Source organism: Arvicola amphibius, chromosome 2 (genome assembly GCF_903992535.2).
Source record: "Arvicola amphibius chromosome 2, mArvAmp1.2, whole genome shotgun sequence".
Taxonomy (NCBI): domain Eukaryota; kingdom Metazoa; phylum Chordata; class Mammalia; order Rodentia; family Cricetidae; genus Arvicola; species Arvicola amphibius.
The window spans coordinates 100120772-100142929 of record NC_052048.2 but is presented as its reverse complement, the minus strand read 5'-3'; the positions used below and the strand labels follow the sequence as shown (position 1 = coordinate 100142929).

The following is a 22158-nucleotide window of genomic DNA, read 5'->3' as shown; positions in this document are numbered from 1 at the left end:
CCAGACGCTCTGGGAGATTCAAAGCTAGGGCAAGACCCACTGAAGCCTTGGTGTCAAACCCTGAATCCAAAGTTAGAATCCTCAAATAAGCTCATCTCCAAACCTAGACTTCTCACCCTTAAAACCCTGCTCTTAAAACATTAAACACAGGCTGGGTGGTGGTAGTGCACTCCTTTAATCCCAGCACTTGGGAGGCAGAGGAAGGAGGATCTCTGAGTTAGAGGGGCTGGCCTGGTCTACAGAGTGAGTTCCAGGATAGGCTCCAAAGCTACTGAGAAGCCCTGTCTCAAAAAACCAAACTGAACCAAACAAAAACAAAAACAAAAAACCCAAAACATTACACACAGGCTCCAAAACAGTTCAAAATGAAATACAAAAGCTAAGGGCGTGGTGTAGGGGTAGAGACTGTGCTTGCCTACAATGTACAAGGCCCTGAGTTCAGACCCTAGCATTACAAATAAACAAAAACAAAATAACAAGAAAGCCCTTCTAACTTCTCCTACCTGTTGGCTGACCTAAGTACCAGGGTCTTCCTAAAACACAAGTCAGTCTCACTGAAGAAAACTCCCAGTTTTTAAAGGAAGGAATCCAGCAAATGGGCTTGGGTGGTCATATGAGCTCCGAAAAGCAAGATCCCTGGGAGACAGGAGGCCAGCTCAAATGGCTGAGCAGAGGCCCTGAAAACCGAAGAGGAGTGTTCCAACCAGCTAACCTCCAAGAGGAAGGTGTCAGGAAAACCCTGGCCCCAGCCACCTTGGAAGTCACAGTACGAAAACCCCAACTTCAAAGCTAGCCAAGTGCCAATGTTTGCACAATCTAGTCAAGAGGCCGTTCGTCCACGCAGTTTACAAAGAAAAGAAGTCAGCACATGACATCAGCTTCGAGTTTGGAAGAAAACCTACCTCTCCTGGCAAGGAAAGAAAAGCCCACAGCAGCAAGCCCCAGACTGGACCCCCTGATGTCTGTCTGCCCTAGAACCTGTCCCTGGAGTGGAAGCCAGCTCGGTGGCTTCCTTTCTCTCGTGATTAAATCAGATCTTCCAAACAGTGTCAGCTTTTATCCTGTACTCGATATGCAGCAAATTATCTTGGCTGCCATAGAAAGCGAGGTTGTGAAGTCACGCTGAGTCACTGGGCTGCCAGGGCCCTGGGGAGGTCACCAGCAGGTTGGGGCAGGCTGGGGCTGGCTGTGTCCTCTTTGCCCTCCATGCCAATGAAGGCAGAGCTTGGAGTAAGTCCAAGAAAGGGTGCACACGGGCTGATGCACAGCAGGTCTCTCTCGCAGGACTGGAGGTGGCCCGAGTGAGCTAGAACGCGCTGCCAAGAGAACTCATAGAGAAGAGTCCAGTGAACAGGACAGAGAGACTCACAGGGAGAAATGTTCCCTCCAATAACAAAACGTGGGTTCTTCAGCACCAAAACAGAAAGATGTCTTTAATTTAGCGTTTTGTTGCCATTTATCTGTGAGAGGTCTTGCATGGCCAGGCTGGCCTTGAACTTTGATCATCCTTCCTCCACCTCCCAAGTATTGGGATTATGGGAAAGTACAAGCAGAACTGGCCCAAATTAATTGTTTTTTTTTTTAAACTGTCAACTGGAAGTCGGGCGGGCAATGATGCGGCTCAGCAAATAAATGGACTTGCTGTGAAGGCGGACAATCTGGGTTCTGTAGCCACACGACGGAAAGAGAGAACTGGTTCCTTGCAAGTTGTCCTATGACCTCCACAGGCATGCTACACACACACACACACACACACACACACACAACAACAACAACAACAATATATGTGAATTAAAAAAAAACCTGTAGACTGGGCCGGTAAGGCAAGATTATGATCCAGTTACCCAGAGGGCTGAGCCAAGAGTATTGCTTAAGCTTGGGCAACATAACAATACTTCATGTCAAATAAATGAACGAAAAGTCTAGAACTGCACCATTCCTTCTGATGCTAAGTCATCTACAAAAAGCTGAAACAAGCAAACAAAAGAAAAAAATGGGTGTGATGGTGCACACCTTTAATCCCAGCACTGGGGAGGCAGAGGCAGATGGATCTCGGAGTCCAACCTGGTCTACAAAGCAAGTTCCAGGACAGCCAGGGCTAAACAGAGGAACCTTGTCTCAGAAAACAAACAAACAAACAAATAAATTGCTCAATCCCATTGATCACATTTTTAGTAGTATGAGGTTAATTGCTATAGTTCCTTTGGCGTTCCCACAGAACCCCATGTTGTCCTCCAGTGGCCATTTCCGGCATCATTGACCATGACGCATAACAAGCATAAAACTCTAGGCAAAGCGGAGCTGCTGCCCTCACCAGCCAGTGACCCAAGCTCTCAAGGAGGGGCATGCACAGGACCAGTTGGGACTCGTTGAAGCCTATCTCCAAGGTCACAGTTCACTTCTGCATGAGCTAGGGGCGGCCAGGGGTCTCATTTAAAAGTGTGAGTTTCTTCCTTTGCTGCAAACGTGACCACAGTTCTTATAGACTAAGCAGAGCTGGGCGGGACTCCATAGTCCACTAACTCTTGAAGTCCGAAAGTCCTTCTAACCATTTGTCTGTCACTCTAAGCAGAGGAGACACAGGAGTCCCCTGTGGGTGGCCTGACTACTTTCTGCTCCAGGGGTGGATGTGCTCTCCAGGGGAAGAGAAAGCATTGCTTTAAGGGACAAAAGCAACCATCTACCACTGAGGCTAGCACTTGGCAGGTGTGGACTCCAACAGCCCAGAGAAATACCTGGGCCTCCAATAAGACTGGGGTCATAGCCTGAAATGCCGGCAGGGAAAGAACCCTCACTGGTCTAGTGAGGCACCTGGGTGATTTCGGGTACTGTGAACATTGGTGTCCCGTGCCTGCTAATTGTAGAGAAGCCATCTGACTTTCTTAGCCTCTTACCAGGAGATGACATGTACATGCCACAGAGGGCAGCAAGAGTTCTGGTCTCCACAGAGCCAAACGAGCAGGCCCGACTGCCTGAACAGGGTGTCCAGAAGGCTTCTGAGGAGGCAGGTATGTCCTTAGAGTGGCAGCTGATGCTCTGTTTGCCATCTCGCCATGTCAAGACTTCTGAATTTCGGGATGTGAGCCCAGAAGTGAAAAAGACTTATCGCTGAGATTCAAGATCTGGATCGTGCCCACACTCCACACTCAGCTTAGGAGGAACCCCAGATCGGCCACAGAAGGGTAAAAAAGGGCTCTACTCACATATGAGGTAGTTAGAATTTTGGTCAGATCCATGGAGACCAAGAAGGGCAGTGGCCACCAAGACCAGGGTGGGAAAAATAGGATGTTTGTCTACTGAGTTCAGAGTTTCTCAAAGAGAAAGCTTTGAGAGGTTGTTGTGGTGATGGCATACAGGGATATGACTACATATAATAGCATTGAAATATGTGGTTTAGATAGTTAAAAGAAAGTCGGGCATGGCCGGACGAAGCTGTGATCTCAGCACACAGGAAGCTTGTAGGTGTGTCTTCTATCTATCTGATGATTTCATTGGATAATTAATAAAGAAACTGCCTGGCCCATCTGATAGACCGGCCCTTAGGTGGGTGGAGTAGACAGAACAGGAAGAAGGAAGTGAGGTAGATGGCTCAGTCAGATGCCACACCTCTCTTAAGTTAGGCAGACTGCCGTGCCTCTCCTCAGAGAGATGCCAGATGCGATGAAGCTCCAGCCCAAGATGGACGTACGCTAGAATCTACCTGGTAAGGCACCACTTTGTGGTGCTACATAGATTATTAGATATGGGTTAGTCGAGATGTGAATAAGAGCCTGAAAATAATGGGCCAGGCAGTGTTTAAAAGAATACAATTTGTGTGTTGTTATTTCGGGGCATAAGCTAGCTGGTGGCCGGGAGCCAGGCGGCGGGAAGCCGGCCCGCAGCTCCCCACTACAGAAGCTGAGGCAGGAGAACCACACATTCTACTTCCATTCCTCTGCTCTTTGAGAATTCTGTCTAAAATAAACAGTGCTTAGAATAAATGATACTTAAATCCCCCAAGGACTCATTATACCCCTGACACACTGGCCACCTCCATACCTCCGTATCCCATGAATACCCAGGCACAAATACCTTGGACCTTCTGTACGGGCTGTTCTCTCTCCCGGAATGCTATTCCGCAGACCGTGTCATGTTTATCACTTTGCTTTCTTCAAACCTCTACTCAAATGCCACCCTCTCAATGTGGTCTCCCAGGGCCACTGTATCCAAAACTGCTCCCGACACTTTTCCTTCTTGGTCCTACACTGTCACATTGCCATAGGTCCATCCATCTCCCCATAAACCGTTCATTTATTCTCCAGTGTGCCGGCTTTCTCTCACCTCGCCGGAGTGGAAGGTCACAATGGCGACGATTTTTTTAAAAAAAAAAAATTAGTACCCGGAGGGACAGCCGTGGGTGCTGGGAACCAGGTGATGGATTTTTGTCAGTTCTGTTCACCAATATTTTATAAGCTGGAATTTCCTGATGTACAGTAGGTATTCAGTAGTTACTGAATACGTGGGTGGATAGATGGATGGATGGATAGATGGATGGATGGATGGATAAATGGATGGGTGGATTAGTGGATGGGTGGGTGGGTGGACGGATGGGTGGATGGGAGGTTGAGAGAGGGAGGGAGAACACAGCAGAGAGGAACACACGGATAGACAGACGGATGGGTGAACGTATAGATGAGGGGATGGCTGAGTGGGTACATGAGTGGATAAATGATTGAATGGGTGGCTGGATGAATGGATGGAGGGGGATGTCGGGAGAGGGATGGAGAGAAGGGTGGTAGGGGCAGATGGGTAGATGGATGAGTAAATGGGTTGATAGGTGGGTAGGTGACTTGTTTGCACCCCATTTCCCTGGTGCTATCAGTCACACTCGCTGCAATTGCGATGTTCAGAAACCCTGTCCTCTGCTCAGCCTGCGGCGGTCTGGGACTCCTCTGATGCCCCTCATCTCCACTTCCATGCCCCACTGGGTTGTTCTACTGCTGACGTGTCCCCAACAGATCTGTTTGCACATCTATCAACTCCTGCAAATGTTCATAAAAGGATGATGACAGTGGCTCCTGACATGTTTCCTCTTGCCTTCACTCGGGACTAACTACACATCACCCAAGAGGCCACAGATGCCAACAGGGTTGGCCTTTGATTGTACGTCCAAGTGACAGCCCCTCTCTGGGAACACACCCACACGCCACGTGCTCTCCAGCACCATTGGGCTCTCTGCGTGACTCGAGGATCCTCAAGGAAGACAAAGACATAAAAGCCCCCTCCCTTGACACTGTCACTGACCTTAGCCATCCCCAGCCAAGCTGGCAGAAAAACAACCTCCTCACCTTCCAAAGGGCTGTACATTCAAGAGTGGATTTTTAAACAGGGCTGCCCCCTCCTTTGTTGCATCTCCACTATTTATCTACTCACGAACCTTGATGCCACAGAACAGGACTGTGACTTCTCTACCCTGGTCACTGTACTGAGACCTAACATCCCTTCCTTCACATTCTCATCCTATCTATCTATCTATCTATCTATCTATCTATCTATCTATCTATCTATCATCTATCTATCTATCTATCTATCATCTATCTATCATCTATCTATCATCTATCTATCTCTATCTATCATCTATCTATCTATCTATCTATCTATCATCTATCTATCTATCTATCTATCTCTATCTATCTATCTATCTCTATCTATCTATCATCTATCTATCTATCATCTATCTATCTATCTATCATCTATCTATCTATCTATCTATCTATCTATCTATCATCTATCTATCTATCTATCATCTATCTATCTATCATCTATCTATCTATCTATCTATCTCTCTACCTCTATCTATCTATCTATCTATCTATCTATCATCTATCTATCTATCATCTATCTCTCTATCATCTATCTATCATCTATCTATCTATATATCTATATATCTCTATCTATCTCTCATCTATCTATCTCTCATCTATCTATTTATCATATATCTATCTATCATCTATCTATCTATCTATCTATCTATCTATCTATCTATCTATCTATTTATCTCATCTCATCTCAAGAAATGATCCTGGAAGAAGCACTGGCAACCCAACAGCAGCAGCAGAATCAACAATCCAAAGGTCCCTGTGAGCGAGACTGACCAGCAGTCCCTAAAGCAGTTTTTCTTGTTTCCTAGAGTACCGGAGCCAAGATCTCCCAGCCTCCATTGCAATAGAGTGTGGCCATAAGATTGGGTTCTAGTTCTTACCAACACTAATGGCTTCTAGTCACATGGGGAGACATCTTTGGTTGCCACACTGGAAGAAGGAAGAGATTTGTTGTTGTTGTTGTTGTTTTGGTTTTTTGGTTTTTGTTTTGTTTTGTTTTGGAACCTAGTGAGGGGAGGCCAGGGGACCTGACCATCCGGCAGGCACAGTAAAGAACTGACTGGCTCGGGGTTAACCTGGTCCAAGATTAGGAGCTTTCTTCTAAATAACAGAATAGAGGCTTATCTGTTTCATATCCCCAGTGTGGGTCACCAAGACCTGTTTTGTCTGCAGGTCTGATCAAATTAGGTGTAACACCTCAGGAGTCATAGAGAATATGGCAGACAATGTCATAAAGCAAGGCTGCTTAATACATCATGGCTCCCATATGGCTACACGCCACTCAGTAACTCAGTAACACTCATCTTAGGGAGAATTTCTGGTATGTGGGGGGTTCTGGGTTGGCTCAGTACAGCAGCTGGCATTACCTTAGCTAACTCAGTTGCTGATAGTTTCTCTCTCTCTCTCTCTCTCTCTCTCTCTCTCTCTCTCTCTCCCTCCCTCCCTCCCTCCCTCCCTCCCTCCCTCCCTCCCTCCCTCCCTTCCTCCCCTCTCTTTCCCCTCTCTCTCTCTGGTTTCTTGAGACAGGGTTTCTCTGTGTAGGACTAATTAATTGTCCTGGAACTCACCTTGAAGACCAGACTGGTCTCAAACTCACAGAGCTCTGCCTGCCTCTGCCTCCCGAGTACTGGGATGAAAGGCGTGCGCCACCAACACCCAGCTATTTCACTCCCTTGCAACAGATTTTCCCATATGTTCAACAATGCCTGAGCCAGCCACATACATCAGCAGACATTACCTGGGTGCATCTGGAGTTCCCTGTTCCAAGTGAAATAGGAACCTCCGTGGAGGAGCATCCAGCAACCAACTTGTAATAGTTGATAATAGTGAGCCAGTTTAGGCAAAGGCAATACAAACACTGTGGGGAAGTCTATAAAGAGCTTGGGAATTCAGGACTTCATTTCTTCTTCAGGAGTGCATTTCTGTCTGTTTTGGTCTTAGAGAACTCCAAAGTAGAATTTCTATTCACAGGTAAGACCTTATTTTAAAAAACTGCAAGCTCTCTCACAAAGACTTCTTTGTAAAGGGGAGAAAGAAAGAGTGCATATGTGCATGCACGCACGTGTGTGTGCATGTGTGTGTGTACATGTGCATATGGTGCCCAAAGAAGCCAGGAGGGGATTCTGAAAGAATCGTTAAGTGCTCTTGAGGGCTGAGCCATCCCTCCAACTCCTGTAAGAACACGGTTTCAACCGTAAGATCAGTCCCTGAGCTCACTCGATGTCACAGGTAAGTGTGGACACGTCCTTTCTCTAAAGACAACTATTATGTGTCCATCCAAAACCTAAGCTCATGGTGGGTGTCCCATGCAGCTGCGTAATCCTCTCTCTCTCTCAGGCATTGTGTACGAAGTGTGTGGAACACTCAAGTTCCCAGGGAGGGTCACATGCCCTGTCACGGTGCAGCCCTTCGGTGGCCAGACTGCAGACACTAAAAGTCTGGGCTCCTCTCTCTGTTGCCAAGGTTCAGAGTATAGCAGGCCATCGTTCCTCTAGACCCCACAGAGAACCTGGCTTTCCTCCCCCGTGGGCAGTGGTTCTCAACCACCCTAGCGCTCCAAGCCTTTAACAGAGTCCCTCGTGTTGTGGTGACCCTCCACCACAACCCTATTTCATTGCTACTTCATAACTGTAACTTTGCTTCTGTTATGAATCATAATGCAAATATCCGATATGTAGGATATCTGATAAGCAATTCCCTGAAAGGGTTGTTCAACACCCCCCACCAAGGGGCTTCAACTCACTGGTTAAGAATCACTGCCCAATAGCTGGGCGGTGGTGGTACAGGCCTCGAATCCCAGCATTTGGGAGGGAGGGGCAGGTGGACCTCTGTGAGTTCCAGGACAGCCAGGGCGCTTACACAGAGAAACCCAGTCTCAAAACACAAAAAGCAAGAAAAGAAAAAGAGGATCACTGCCCAAGGGCAGTCACCAGAACGCAATGTTGAAGAACTCCTAAAAACACCATGAGGTTGGTTAAGCATGTAGCATTTCTGAGGGATCATAACATATCTGTGGTAAATATGTCCTTTGTTAAAGCTAGCATTTCTCCCAAAGAATTAAACAGATGTGGGGGCATTTCTAGAAAGTTTTGAGTCACTCAGTAGAAAGGCTTGGTTCACATTCTTGGAAGTCCAAAAGACACGCACTAGGATTGGGGTTCTGCCCTCGTGCCCGGGACAGGTGACCTGGAATTGGCCCTTGGCCATACCATGAGCAGGAGGGTTCAGTGGGCAACAAGTGGAGAGGCCTGGCACTCTACAGAGAGAGCCCTGAGACACACCGTGACACACAACACTTATATTGCAACAGCGCATGTGCAAGCAGAGTAAAGACATACAGGGCCAAACAGGAAGAGATGGGTATACCCACAGTCCAAGCCGCTCAGGAGGCTGTGGCAGGAGGATTGCCTAGGGCCTTAGAACCTATCGAGACCTCAAGCAAAGGAAGGAGGGAAAAAGAGAAGGAAAGAAAGGAGAGAAGTGGGGGCTGGAGAGATGGTTCAGAGGTTAAGAGCACTGGCTGCTCTTCCAGAGGACCTGGGTTCAATTCCCAGCAACCACATGGTAGCTCACAACCATCTGTAATGAGATCTGGTGCCCTCTTCTGGCATGTAGACATATACACAGATGGAACACTATGTACATAATAAATATTTTTAAAAAAAAGAAAGGAGAGAAGTGTGAACTGGGGAGGCACAGGCTGCTGCCTCAGCTAGGTTGCTCTTCCCGGGCTGTGCACACCATGAAAGCTCAAAGAGCCAGCCATGCCTCGCTGTGCAGGGTTTGCCCTCCTGCAAAGCTGCAGCTCCTGTTTCCTCAGGGGCAGCCTGGCCTTAGCACCCAAGACGTCCTATGGCAGCTGCCAACAGCTACAACCTAAGGGCTCCTGTACCTACTCTCGGGGAACTCAAGGCTCTTGAGTCCATACCCATCAGTCATCTGGTCTCCCTCTAGGAGATCATGGGATATTGTACATACTTATGTAAATATATATTTACACACACAAACACACACACACATATATATATAATACAATATGCGTGGAGATGTATGCGTTCATGTTTTTAATAAAGTTACATCACATGGGGTGATGTTGTCCCCCAAGAACCAAGCACTATCTAATGAAACCCAGTGCCAGGCAGAGGAGTACGGAGGTCCAGTCTCCTAAAACAATGTGGGCTATTGCCACTGCCCTTGGCTTCCTCCCAAGTGAGACTATTGCTGAAGACGGCACACTGTTTGGACACAGGACTTGAAGGAATTGAGCAGGAACTGACCCGGAAGCCTCCTTCACGAGGATTGGAAGGTGCTAGGCATGTCACCAAAGGAGAAAAGCAGTGGATGGTCCTACCCCACCTTAAAGCCTAGGAACTAGAACATTGATTGGGCCAGCAATATCTCCCCCACAGTGACATAATGGCACTTTTATCATAGGGGTAACCAACAGCTATCTAATTAGACTTAACGTCTGTTCAAAAGGAGGAACTTCATATCTGGTACTGAAAACCTAGTCAAATACCCATGGCTGGAGAGATCACAGACCCTAGAGAATCTACGGATGAGCGTAGTTCTTACCGCATCAAAAGCTGCTTTTTGTAACAGATGGAGACTTGTAGTGAGGAGCAGCGGGCCTCGTTCCCACCGCCCAGTTCCTAGCTGCCTGGCTAGCTTATGCCCCGAAATAACAACACACACATTGTATTCATTTAAACACTGCTTGACCCATTAGCTTCAGCCTCTTACTGGCTAACTCTCACATTTTGATTAACCCATATTTAATAATGTGTGTAGCACCATGAGGGGTGGCTTACCAGGAAGATTCTAGCCTACGTCCATCTTGGGTTGGAGCTTCATTGCATCTGACTCACTTCCCTTCTTCCCAGCATTCTGTTCTATCTACTCCACCCACCTATGTTCTGACCTATCAGGCCAAGCAGTTTTCTTTATTAATTAACCAATGAAATCAACAGATTGATAGAAGATCCTCCTCCATCATTTCCCCTTTTTCTGTTTAAACAAAAAAGGCTTTCACTTTAACATAGTAAAATTACATATAACAAAACAGTTATCAAGAAAGAATTACAGTTACAATATTTATATCTATTTTATCTTTTATCATAACAAAGGAAAACAACTATAACTATCTATCTATTCTTCAACTCCATCGAAGACTCCAGAAGGATATAATATTACCTAAGTAAATGAAAAGTAAGCAACTTACAAAACTCTAGAAATCACAGAGACACCTCACTGCCTGGACAGTCACCCAAAGTTCCTCTGTACCATTGGGGCATCCATCTTTGGCCTTCAGGCCCATAGTATCCAGAGACATTTCCATGAAGCAGGAAATTTCGAAGGCAGTTCAGTCACTATCTGCTGTGTCCTTCAGAATGTCTCATAGACTCTTTCATGAGTCAGGAACCCCGAAAAATCATCTTACCTTTAGGCAAGTTCAGCAGTCCTCTCTCTGCAGGTTCTCTGTGTCCAGTTTATGCAACAGTCCAGGCAAGAGCAGTTTCTTGCCTAAATGGCTATCAAACTCCATAAGGAGCCTCTTTGATGCCCATCTTCCTCTTGAAGTAGATTGGTGCTGCCAGGAACAGACATGTCTCATTGTCATGAAAAGCCCTAAGTTACTAAAACATTTTAAATGCCAAATTCTGTAGTCTTTGAAAGAGATGAAAAATGCCTATCTAACTGTAACGTATCTCTATATATCTAGAAAATCTAACTAACATGACTACAAGCTTGACTATTATTGATGATTAGCCATTAACAACCTATATTTCATAATTATACATTACATTTTTAAATGAACTATACAATCACAATACCTTAATCAAGATCAGAAACACATATACATATAACAAAATTGACCTTAAAATCCATACCAATGCAAATTATTCATATCTATATCATATCCTCCTTTAAATGTAAAAGAACATTTATAAACAATATTTGGGAACATGGGCACAGTTATTTCTCTCCAAACTGCTTTCTGCTGTATGGGGGCACTGTTAATCAGATCTTTCATGGTGTAACCTGTGTGCCAGCTTCATCTCAGTTGGCAGTTGAATGAAGTAATTTCTTGAGAGTGTTCACAGCAACCTTTCAGGAGGGCATGGTCTATCATACCATATTGGGATAGAAGCAATCCATAGGGTCTCATTTTCTATAAAAACAAAAGAAGAAACTCCTTTCCAAAGCATCATGTCCTTAGCTCCAAATTTTATTTTTTATTTTTTATTTATTTTATTTTTTTTAGCTCCAAATTTTAAAGACAAGGTATTTTCAAAATATCTATTCTGGAATAGTTTAGCAGCATTTATAAACAAATGTCTTTTGGTAGCTGTTGCTCCTTCCTCAGCATTCAAACAATTCAAAGAGAGCATAATAGCATACAGTATCAAGATTCTCTGTATATTTTCCATCTTTGTGAAGCTTTATTTTAACCTCTATTTCGTTTATTTTTACTTTTACTTTTTTGAGACAGGTTCTCTGTATATCTTTGTTCTGAAATAACTTGGTAGACCAGACTGTCCTTGAACTCTCAGAGATCCATCCAGTCTCTGCCTCCCAGGCATAGGGATTGAAGGCGTGTGCTACCACACCTTGAAGTCACAGAGGTCAATCTACCTCTGCCTCCCAAGTGTTGGAATTAAAGGTGTGTACCACCACACCCAACTTCTCTCTTTCTTTTTTCTTTGTTTGTTTGTTTTTACTTTTAAGAACTTTAACCTTTAGCCTGCATATATTTTTAACACATTGTAAATAAACCATTTAGAGGTTTTCTTTGACTTTGAATCTTTCTTTTACTGTATCTCTCTCTCTTTTTTTTTTTTTTTTTTTTTTTTTTTTGGCTACTACGTGAGTCTTTAATTTACCAAGCAATACGGGTAGGACTAAAGCCGTGACTTTGGCGGCTGGATCCAGCCTATTCCTTAGCTTTCCAGCCTCATGGCAGAGGTACCGGCTGTAGCCATTTTTATTGCCACAACTCTATGGCATTTCAAGGTACTGCCAGCAAGCAAGCTACAGCATTCTGCTCACAGGCCACACTCAGTCGGACCGCCTGCCTGAGTCAGAGTTTGCCCTGGCAGTACAGACCAGAACGCCAGCATTTTAAAACAGCACAACTTTTTTCCTGCTATGGCTGAAAACAAACAAGCATGCAGTCAGCTTTTCATCAACACTGTTTAACAGTGTTTAACATCAACACTGGCAGGACCTCTTAAAAGAGCTGCAGGGTTTTGCAGCTAAAGCTGAGTCAGGAAGCCTCTCTTAGATGAGAGCACTTTCTTGCCTCTTGCAAGCAGAGCCAGACCCGAGAAATTGGTGCTATCAAGAAAACATGCTTTATTCTTTGCCAAGCTTTCTCAGGCTTTCTGTGGATTCAGCCATCCACGTCTGGGTGCCATTCTGTAGTGAGAAGCAGCAGGTCGCGTTCCCGCCGCCCAGTTCCTAGCTGCCTGGCTAGCTTATACCCCAAAATAACAACACACAAATTGTACTCATTTAAACACTGTTTGGCCCAGTTAGCCTCTTACTGACTCTCACATTTTGATTAACCCATATTTAATAATGTGTGTAGCACCATGAGGGGTGGCTTACGGGGAAGATTCTAGCCTATGTCCATCTTGGGTCGGAGCTTCATTGCATCTGACTCACTTCCCTTCTTCCCAGCATTCTGTTCTGTCTACTCCACCCACCTATGTTCTGACCTATCAGGCCAAGCAGTTTTCTTTATTAATTAACCAATGAAATCAACAGATTGATAGAAGACCCTCCTCCATCAGAGACTGTTGTTGAGACCCACAACTGGTCCAAATGGAGAGAATGAATGACTGTGGGGTGCCTAAACCCACCATCCATCTCTGCAGTGCAACCCTATACTGGAGGCTCCTATAGATCACAGAAGAACAGACAGAGCCGGGGTTGCTAAACACTGTACCCTAGGCGTGGCATGGAAAATGCATCCACGAAATCTCAACAGTATGGTTTCCCAGATAAGACTGGTGTGATGACACCGGCCACACGCCACGTTGACAGAGGAAATTCTACATGGTCCCATGTCTAGAAGAGAAGCAACAGGGTCGTCAATGGCTGCTAAGGGAGAATGAATTAGTTTCTCCAGGGACTAGTTCCCACATTGGGTGTCCAATCCCATATGGTCAACTGTGGGTGCATGCTCATATAAGCAAGGCTGCATAGACTCAGAAGCTTGTGTGTGTGTGTGTGTGTGGTGTGTGTGTGTGTTACACACACTAATTAACAAAGAGACCATGTGTTTGGAGAGTTTGAGCAGGAAGGGAGGGGTGAGAGAAACGCAGATGCCCTCCATTGAAGGAGTTCTCAAATGAAATTAAAATATAAAATAAAATAAACGTATGGCCCAATTCACACGCCTTTCCTCCAGGTTTCTGCTGAAGAAGGGCGATGCCCGCATCTCAACAGGCCATGCCCAGTGCCACGGTACCAAGATGACTTAGGGACACCAACAAGCTGACCAGACCAACCCAAATGTCTGGGTCCAGCTCACAAGCCCTGAGGGGTCCTGACTTTCTCAAGTCCGTGGCAGTCACCTCCTAAGGATGCGGCCCAGGTCCTGCCATTTCTCGCAGAACAAGGCGCAAAAAAAAATGCGGGGGGGGGGCGGGCAATGACTGGCACGTGGCGGGGGGGGGGGGGGCGGCTGCGAGTGTTTTCCCTTTAACTTCAGAGAAGTCTGTGAGTTACCATGGGGGGAGAGAGAGAGAGATCTCTGGAAAGAATGCCTAAGAATTGAGGGAAGTTGGGGAAGGGGCGTCAAACTATTTTTGAAAACAAGTTTTCCCACCTGGATTCGAGCCACCAGTGCCTAGAGCGATGATGAACCCAGTGGCCATCAGAGCTGCAGGCAGGCGCGCCCACGGAGCGGAGCTCTAGCGGCCCCACCCCGTCGGGGCGCGGCAGGGGTGCCCCAGGCGCACGTGGTGCGGGCTGCTGTGGCTCGGGTAGACTGTAGTCGTGGACTTGGTTGACTGCAGCTCGGCCCGGCGCGCAAATGAGGCTGGAGCCAACTGAGGCGGGGGCAGCGCGCACAATGTGTTTCTTGTTAGAGACTCCCAGGCCGGGCTAGGTTTTGCTTTTGGTGAGGCATTATAATATTAAGAAGCAGTTTGATTCCGGACAAGCCCGCCCTTGTTGCAGGCTGCTTGCGGGTTCCCACGGACGCCAGTGGGCAGACGCGGGTGGCCTGGACGCTGCGCTCGCTCAGTGAGGCGGGCTGGGGGGGGGCGCCCAGCGGGCTGCGGCCTGGGGTCCCCTTGGTGACCCCAGCTCCCGTGGTGGCCCGACCTGCGGCTCGCGCCTCCCGGTGGCGCAGACTCAACGACGCCAGCCCCCGCTCGCGCCAGTTCGCAGGCGGCCAGAGATTGTTTTCCAAGACCGTATCACTCCGTCCAGTTAATTTTCTTTTTTTAATTTGGTGACCGGAATTAAAGTCCCAGGAAAATCCTTTGTGAATGCCAAATGTGACCGCAAATCGGAGCACTTCACTGTACTGGTAACAAAATATTTGTGGCGCTCGCTCTGTAGTTAAATCGAACCCTTCCGCCAAACTTCCCAAGCTTTCTTTTGAACCTGGCTGGCAAACAATTGGATTTGGCATAACTTTTTTTTTTTTTTTTAAGTTTTTTAAAAAAAAACTTGGGGCTCGAGATACTCAGGTAAACACAGGACAGTGCTGGAATCCTAGAAGGAGTTACGGGCGGAATTGTGGCAGGGCGAGGGCGGACCGATCTAAGGCTAAGCCACTGTAGTAGCAGCTGCGCTTCACTAATGCCATTTATTAGCTCTCTGTGACACGAAGTCTAAGAGGTTAGGCAAGTCTTCAAAAAAAAAAAAAACCCCAAAGAGAAAAATAAACATCCTCTTGTTTGCTTTTCGTGGCTTTGCTCGTTTTCCTTTAGTCCTAGCGCCCCTCATCTAAGGCCTTTTTAAACCCAAATTAGGTTTATCTGGTTGCAGGATAAGGGCTCCCTCTTGCCAAGGTATTAAATAAACACGTAAAGCAAAAACTCGAATCCTTATGCAACCCAGATGCTGTTTCCTCGAAAACCACTACAAACCCGGATAAGCCAGATAACAGTCCCGGCTGGTTGTGCGCCTCAACCCCCCTCCCGCAGGACTCCCCACCCCACCCCCGCACACGCACACCTCACCCTTGGGTTTTTAGGGCCAGCAGAGGACGATTGTATTGGGGAGCTTTTCTGCAGGACAGGGGATGAATAACCGCCGCTAACACTCTCAGCCGTGGATGAGCACCCTTGGGGGATTCGGGTGCCGTAAACTATCCGGAAATGTTGGCATCTGGTTCCTAAAAGAGAGCTTTCCCTGAAGATATACCCGGGACAGAGGAGGTGTCTGGTCTGCAGGCTGACTTACAAGTTTCTGGACTCTTGGTGATGTCAGGCGAAAACTCAGAACTACGAAGGGGCTCGCCTCACCCACCCTCCACCCCACCCCCCGCAGCTTTTTGTAGCGGAAATGAGTAGCACGCAGATGCGGGAGCTGCACGCCGAGGCTCAGAGGACCGCAGGCAGCAAGGCATCAGCCTTCCTTCTCTCGGGTTGGGGGTGGGGCTGTTCTGGATAAGTCTGATGCTCTTTGCCTAACCACTAAGGATTCCTACAAGAATGTCTGTACAACGAGGTGACGGGGGGGGGGGGGGGAGTCGTGTCGCGGAAAGAAGTCCTTCAAAGAAATTTTTTTTTTTGGTGCCAAAGCCATCTAGGCAAGGACCAAGAAGATCCAGAGGAATAAATAAATCTTGCCCTGCGATGAGACAGTGACCTCCTTCGCCTCCACTTCTTCCCTCTCGCCAGCTTCATGTCTCTGTTGCAAAAACAAATGAAATAAAGCAAAACCTTTTGCTTTGGCAACGTCTAAGCCACATTAACGCCCCCTCTTGAGACGGAAGATTTCTTTCTTCTCCCTCTCCTGGCTTTTCCCCCCTCCATCTCCTACTCCCCTACCCCCTTTCTCCTGTTCTTTTCTTCTCGGTCCTCCTTCCTTTTCCCCAAATCACTAGAAACTTAAGACGTGCAGAGACTGCAGGTGCGCGCAGGCTGAAGGCCCGGTCAGGGCGAGCCTGGGACCGCCGGGGCCTTGCAGGCATTGATCAGCTGGGCGCGCGCGCTGAGTGACGGCGCGGTTGCCATGGCAGCCGCCTGAGCGGCGCCGCGAGGACAAGGCTGCAGGGCGGCGTGAATGGGCGGCGTCACGCGCCTGGCGCCAGAGAGTCTGCTCCGGGGCTCCGGCTCCGGCCCCGCCGCGGCCTGGCCCGCACGCCGCCGCCGCCGCCGCCGCTGCTGCCAATTCATCACCTGTCAGGGATCACTCGGGGGGTCACGGGCGGAATGGACACAGCTGTGAGAACAAAACCGGGGGGAAGAAAGGCGAGAGCTCCCAATTGCGCCAGATGTGCGGAGAGGACCTTGAGACTCGCCCCCGCCGCGCCGGCTCCTCCCGCTCCCCCCCCCCAACACCCCCGTGGCATCACGCGGGGACTGTAGCCAAAGGGGCTGGGCCCGAACCTGCTTCTGATTACCGCGCGTGGCCTGGACACGGTGGGGGATCCGGGGGCCTGGTAGCAAGGCTCGGGAAACTCCAGAGCGGGTCTGCTGCTTTAAGTGGGGGGCGTCCCAGTGAGTAGCTGGGACGGCCAATATTTCCACCACCAGCACCCCCCCCCCGCGCGCGCCGGAAGCCCTTCACACCTTCCCACCACCCACGGATCCCGCCCTTACTGCAGCTGGGCGCGTCCTGCAGCTGGGACCATTTGAACTTTAGGGCTCTCAGATGAAAATCCACATCCACACCAATTGGCAGATTTTTATGTGTCATTATAAGCCGTCCCGAAAAAGGCTCCCGCCCCATCCCGGGCCCCCAAAACATAATTTCAAGAAATGTCAGCCCCGGCTTGCTGTGACAGACTTACTAGTAACTCCGGCCTTTGCTCAGTCATTGACTTATACAGTTTCACAATCCCCTTAAAATGATCTTTAAATGAATGCAAAAACTGGGTACTATGCCAACAGAATAGGATTCAGCGAAGCCCGGCAGACTGGACTCTGGCATGGCAGCCAGAGAAAGAAACGCCAGAGAACTTTCACCATATTTAGCAATTTTACTATATCAGGGTACAGGAATGGTCTAGGGAGATGGCGCTCATGCGTTGTAGCTGCCAGAGTGTGGAGCGAAGCTGCAGAGCGCTCATTACCATCCAGCCCAGGGCCTTTCTGTTAGGATAATGAGGCTGGCACGGGTGCTAACATACGGTGTCCTTGGAAAAAGAGAAGAATGCGTCAGTACCGCAGAGATGCAATGTCCAAGAATCATAAGTAATAATTTGAGAATCCCAGAGATGTTTGTTTACATTGGCTATTATTGTAAAATACTCAGAGTATAACATCATGAACCAAAAGTGTCAAAACAAAATCTGTTCTGCTGTGGCACGTATGTGACAGAAACACACGCACACAAAAAAGTACACCAAGAGGCTCGAACTGTGGGGGGACTCAGAGAGTAAATCACTTCCAGGCTTAATAACGGAGGCGAGTCGTCGATCAGAACGCTGTCGCCGAGTGGCAGGCGGCACTGCAGGGCTTGCACAGATATCTTCCTGCAGGGCAGCGTCCCTCTGCAGCCTCCAAACTTAGGTGGCCGGGATTTTACCACCTCTGCGCCACCGGACTCTGCCTCCCTAGAGAGAAGCCCTGGGGCACATGGCTGTCACGTGGAGGTCAGAGAGTGCCTGGCCCACCAGCTGAGGAATTAATCATTAATTGAAGGGAAAATAGTGTTCTCCCCACCCCCCCACACACACACTACAGAGCTTTGCCCGGATTCTGCCTTCTTCCTCTTTCTTACAGTCAGACCAAAAAAAAAAAAAACACTCAACATGATACTACCAGTTTACCCTTTCTGTTTTTGTTTTGTTTTAGAGAAATATTTTTCCTCTAATATACGGTAGTCTGCAGAGTGAGAATGAAAGTCCCGGAGTCAAGAGCTCCAAACTTTCTAAAATGTGGCTGCATCTAGAAAGAGGGGCTGAAGGATTCCTCACCTCCTACGTAACAGAATTTTTTCTAAAAACAGCGATAAGCTGTCAGTCAATAGCTAGGACCACCTACCTGACAAAGAGCTTCCCCAGAGCTCTAAGCGCTGGAATGTGACACCAGAAATCGCGATTTGTGCATAATTAATCGCATCACGCCGCCACCTACACTGAAGGGCACAGACCAAGGGCAGTGTATGTAAATGGGGTGCCAGTGTGCAAACCCTACTAATGACCTCCGATTAATGGAGTCATTATACCGACCCTGCCTCATTCTTGGGAGAACGAAGCGGGGTGGGGAGAATCCTGAACGTGCCGGGTCCCTCGGGGCTCCTCTGCGGTCTGAGGAAGACCGCACAATATTCGCTGCAACTCCTGTCACTCAGTTTCCCAGAAGGCCTCCCGGGTTGCTCCAAGTTGCAAAACCTCAAGCTAAACCTGTCCTGAATGTGTACGTGGGTAGTTTTTTTTTTTCTCTCTCACCCTCTTGAACCCAGCTTTTCTTTATCTTAAAAGAAGGAACTCACTCTTACAACGTGCCTCCCTAAAGGCATCTGCAAAGGTTACTGTCTTCCCTGACGCTAGCGACCTATGACTTCCCCTCCGCTGATCCGAGACCTTAGGGCTGCAGGCAGCCCTGGGTCGGGGGTGGCTTGTACCGGGCACACCCCCAGGGCGGACTCAGGGGTGGATGTCCTGAGGCTCTAGGGATGGGAATCAGGCGGGCACATTTGCACACCCGGGCCCCCTGGGCTCGCAGCGCGTACTGTACTCAATTTACCACCCCAGCTGGGCTCGCGCCCGCTCCTCCCACCCCACGGGCATTGGCTGCAAACGCGGAAGGACCGAGCGCTCTCGCTCACCAATGGGAGAATTCGCTCGGCATGATGGACGTTACCCCTTCCACCAATGGCTGCTGAGGGATGCCCGATCGAGTGGCCCGGGAGAGTGCACATAAAAGCCGCCCCGCCCGGCTCGCGCTTCATTCTGAGCTGAGCCAGGTGCCGCGCTGCCAGCTCGGCCCCCCCCCCCTGCGGCGGCTCCCTCCCGGCCTCTCCTCCTACGAGCAGCATGAAAGCCTTCAGTCCGGTGAGGTCCGTTAGGAAAAATAGCCTGTCGGACCACGGCTTGGGCATCTCCCGGAGCAAAACCCCGGTGGACGACCCGATGAGCCTTCTCTACAACATGAACGACTGCTACTCCAAGCTCAAGGAACTGGTGCCCAGCATCCCGCAGAACAAGAAGGTGACCAAGATGGAAATCCTGCAGCACGTCATCGACTACATCTTGGACCTGCAGATCGCCCTGGACTCGCACCCCACGATCGTCAGCCTGCACCATCAGAGACCTGCACAGAACCAGGCGTCCAGGACGCCGCTGACCACCCTGAACACGGACATCAGCATTCTGTCTTTGCAGGTGAGACTCGCTCAGCAAGTACCCCACGGTCCGTAAAACCCCCGGTCGCCCGGCCTGTCACTCTTAAAGTCCATTGTAGAGACAGGCTCATTAACTTTGTTTTTTAAGAAAACTGTACATTGAGCCTCGTGTGAAATCGCTACTTAAGTTCTATGTTGGGTTGCCTCTGGATCTGAATTGTAGCGTGAACCTGTTTGTTTGTTTGTTTGTTTAAAATGGGACTTGTTGGCACTTTCGTAAGAGGAGGAGGGGAGGCTATCTTCTTTTAAGATTGTCTAATATCCTGCCTTTTATCCTCTCTCTCTCTCCAGGCGTCTGAATTCCCGTCTGAGCTTATGTCGAATGATAGCAAAGTACTCTGTGGCTGAATAAATCGGTGAGTGTTTGCGGGTGCCTCCTCCCGTGTGCGCGCTTTGGCAATGTGCTTGTGTGTGCGTCTGTAAGATGTTTGATTTGGAAAATGCATGCTTACTTCGCTGTGTTAGTGGGTGCCTCTTGTCTTACCAGATAGGCATGAAGGGGCTTGTAGCTGTGGGTACTCGGGATTACAGAACATTTGCCTTAAAAAAAGAAAAAGAATGCAAGAAAGAAAGGAAAAAAAATGGCCAGTAACTTATGGCAGGACAAAGTGTCATTATTACTGGTCTTGTGAGCCCATTGGTGGTCCTATGAGGTACGAACCTCAGCTGTAATTAATCTTAACACCACAAATTCCATAGGGGTTCTCCTTCCCCCAAACTGTGGTCATCTGAGATTTCTCTAGCTAGCTGAGGATTGCTACTCTGAGCCTTACCCCTTGTGTTCTGGGATCCAGATTTCCCTATCTGTTAACCAAAGGGCTGTTTTCAATCAAATAGATGTTACAAGAAGCACCCTGGCGCCCGTGAGCAGGCTGTTAGAGCCCCAGATAGGAGGCCGCGTTCGGGAAGTTTTCCCTCGTGTCTCTGCTATTTTCTTGTTTGATTTGTGCTGTCGAGGCCGGGGATGTGTGCCGCATCTGGACGCCAGGGTTTGCTTTAAATGCTCAAACTGGCTTCCCCGGCGCCTGGCTGCCTGCCTCTGCCCTTAGGTTACTCTCTCCTAAGCTGCTTTTCTCTCCCAATCTTTTGCAGGCATCTGGGGACTTCTTTTTTTTTTTTTTTTTTTACTTTCTCTTTTTCTTTTGCACAACAAGAAGTCTACAGGATCTTTTAAGACGCTGAACTTTTTGTTTTGTTTGTTTTCAACCATTTCACTAGGAGAACAAGTTGAATGGACCTTTTTAAAAAGAAAAGCAAAATGGAAGGAAAACTGAGTGATCATCTTCTTCCCCAGGAGTTCTCCAACCTGGACTGTGATACCGTTATTTATGAGAGACTTTCAAAGCCCTTTCTACAGTTGGAAGGTTTTCTTTATATACTATTCCCACCATGGGGAGCGAAAAACGTTACAAATCACAAGGAATTGCCCAATCTAAGCAGACTTTGCCTTTTTTCAAAGGTGGAGCGTGAGCACCCGAAGGATCCAGTATTCGGTTACTTAAATGAAGTCTTTGGTCAGAAATGGCCTTTTTGACGTGAGCCTACTGAATGCTGTGTATATATTTATATATAAAATATATATATATATATTGAGTGAAACCTTGTGAACTCTTTAAGTTTTCTTGTATAGTGGCAGAAATCCCTATTTCTGCATAAAAATGTAATGACGTACTTATGCTAAACTTTTTATAAAAGTTTAGTTGTAAACTTAACCCTTTTATACAGAATAAATCAAGTGTGTTTATTGAATGTTGATTGCTTGCTTTATTTCAGACAACCAGTGCTTTGATTTTTTTAATGACGCTGTTATAACTGAACCCAAATAAATAAATACCAGTTCAAATTTATGTAGACTGTATTAAGATTATAATAAAATGTGTCTGACATCAATACCTGGATTCTGAATGATTTCTGAGAGGTCTTGTGCTTGCTTGGGCCGCCGCATCCTTCTGTTCACACGCTCCCTGTCTTTATCACTCCTGTTCCATGACAGCCCAGCAAACCGAAACATTGTTACTGGTAGGAGAGATGGGGACTGGGAACTGCTCACCTCGCAGACTTCTGTGCCTGCACATTGGGGCAGGGCTTAGAACGGGATTTGTGGGGAGGTGACTCCCTTGGGTTAGGTCATTGACAGTCTAGAAAGTGTACAGTCTGGAAAGACTAGTGTCTGGGTGTGTGGAAAGACACTTAGAGCAAGATCCAGATTCAGAAGGAAAAGGGCTTTGACTGTCACTGTTTGCCCCTGAGAACTAAGCTG

General features: G+C 47.9%; 1 protein-coding gene and 1 long non-coding RNA gene across 3 annotated transcripts; one reads left to right on the top strand and one right to left on the bottom strand.

The window, feature by feature from the left end:
* Positions 1-17506: 17506 nt before the first annotated feature.
* LOC119808260 lies at positions 17507-19202 on the bottom strand. Its single transcript, XR_005284414.1, has 3 exons — positions 18987-19202; positions 18536-18629; positions 17507-17685 (listed from the first exon to the last, which is right to left on the bottom strand). It is a non-coding gene; the product is annotated as an uncharacterized LOC119808260 (long non-coding RNA).
* Positions 19203-19456: 254 nt separating this feature from the next.
* On the top strand, positions 19457-21788 carry Id2 (inhibitor of DNA binding 2). 2 transcript variants are annotated; one of them, XM_038319639.1, is made up of 3 exons: positions 19457-19878; positions 20190-20254; positions 21117-21788. In XM_038319639.1, the coding sequence occupies exons 1-2, from the start codon at positions 19531-19533 to the stop codon at positions 20244-20246; spliced, it is 405 nt and encodes a 134-aa protein (XP_038175567.1). In that variant the 5' UTR covers positions 19457-19530; the 3' UTR covers positions 20247-20254; positions 21117-21788. The 2 variants fall into 2 exon arrangements, with proteins under 2 accessions (XP_038175567.1, XP_038175568.1); XM_038319640.1 differs by lacking the exon at positions 21117-21788 and adding an exon at positions 20991-21042.
* Positions 21789-22158: the final 370 nt, after the last annotated feature.

Excerpts from the sequence above, each read along its gene's own strand:
- Id2 (XM_038319639.1), top strand. The coding sequence starts at position 19,531 with ATGAAAGCCTTCAGTCCGGTGAGGTCCGTTAGGAAAAATAGCCTGTCG. Across the intron at positions 19,879-20,189 it reads TCAGCATTCTGTCTTTGCAG|GCGTCTGAATTCCCGTCTGA; the intron begins GTGAGACTCGCT and ends CTCTCTCTCCAG.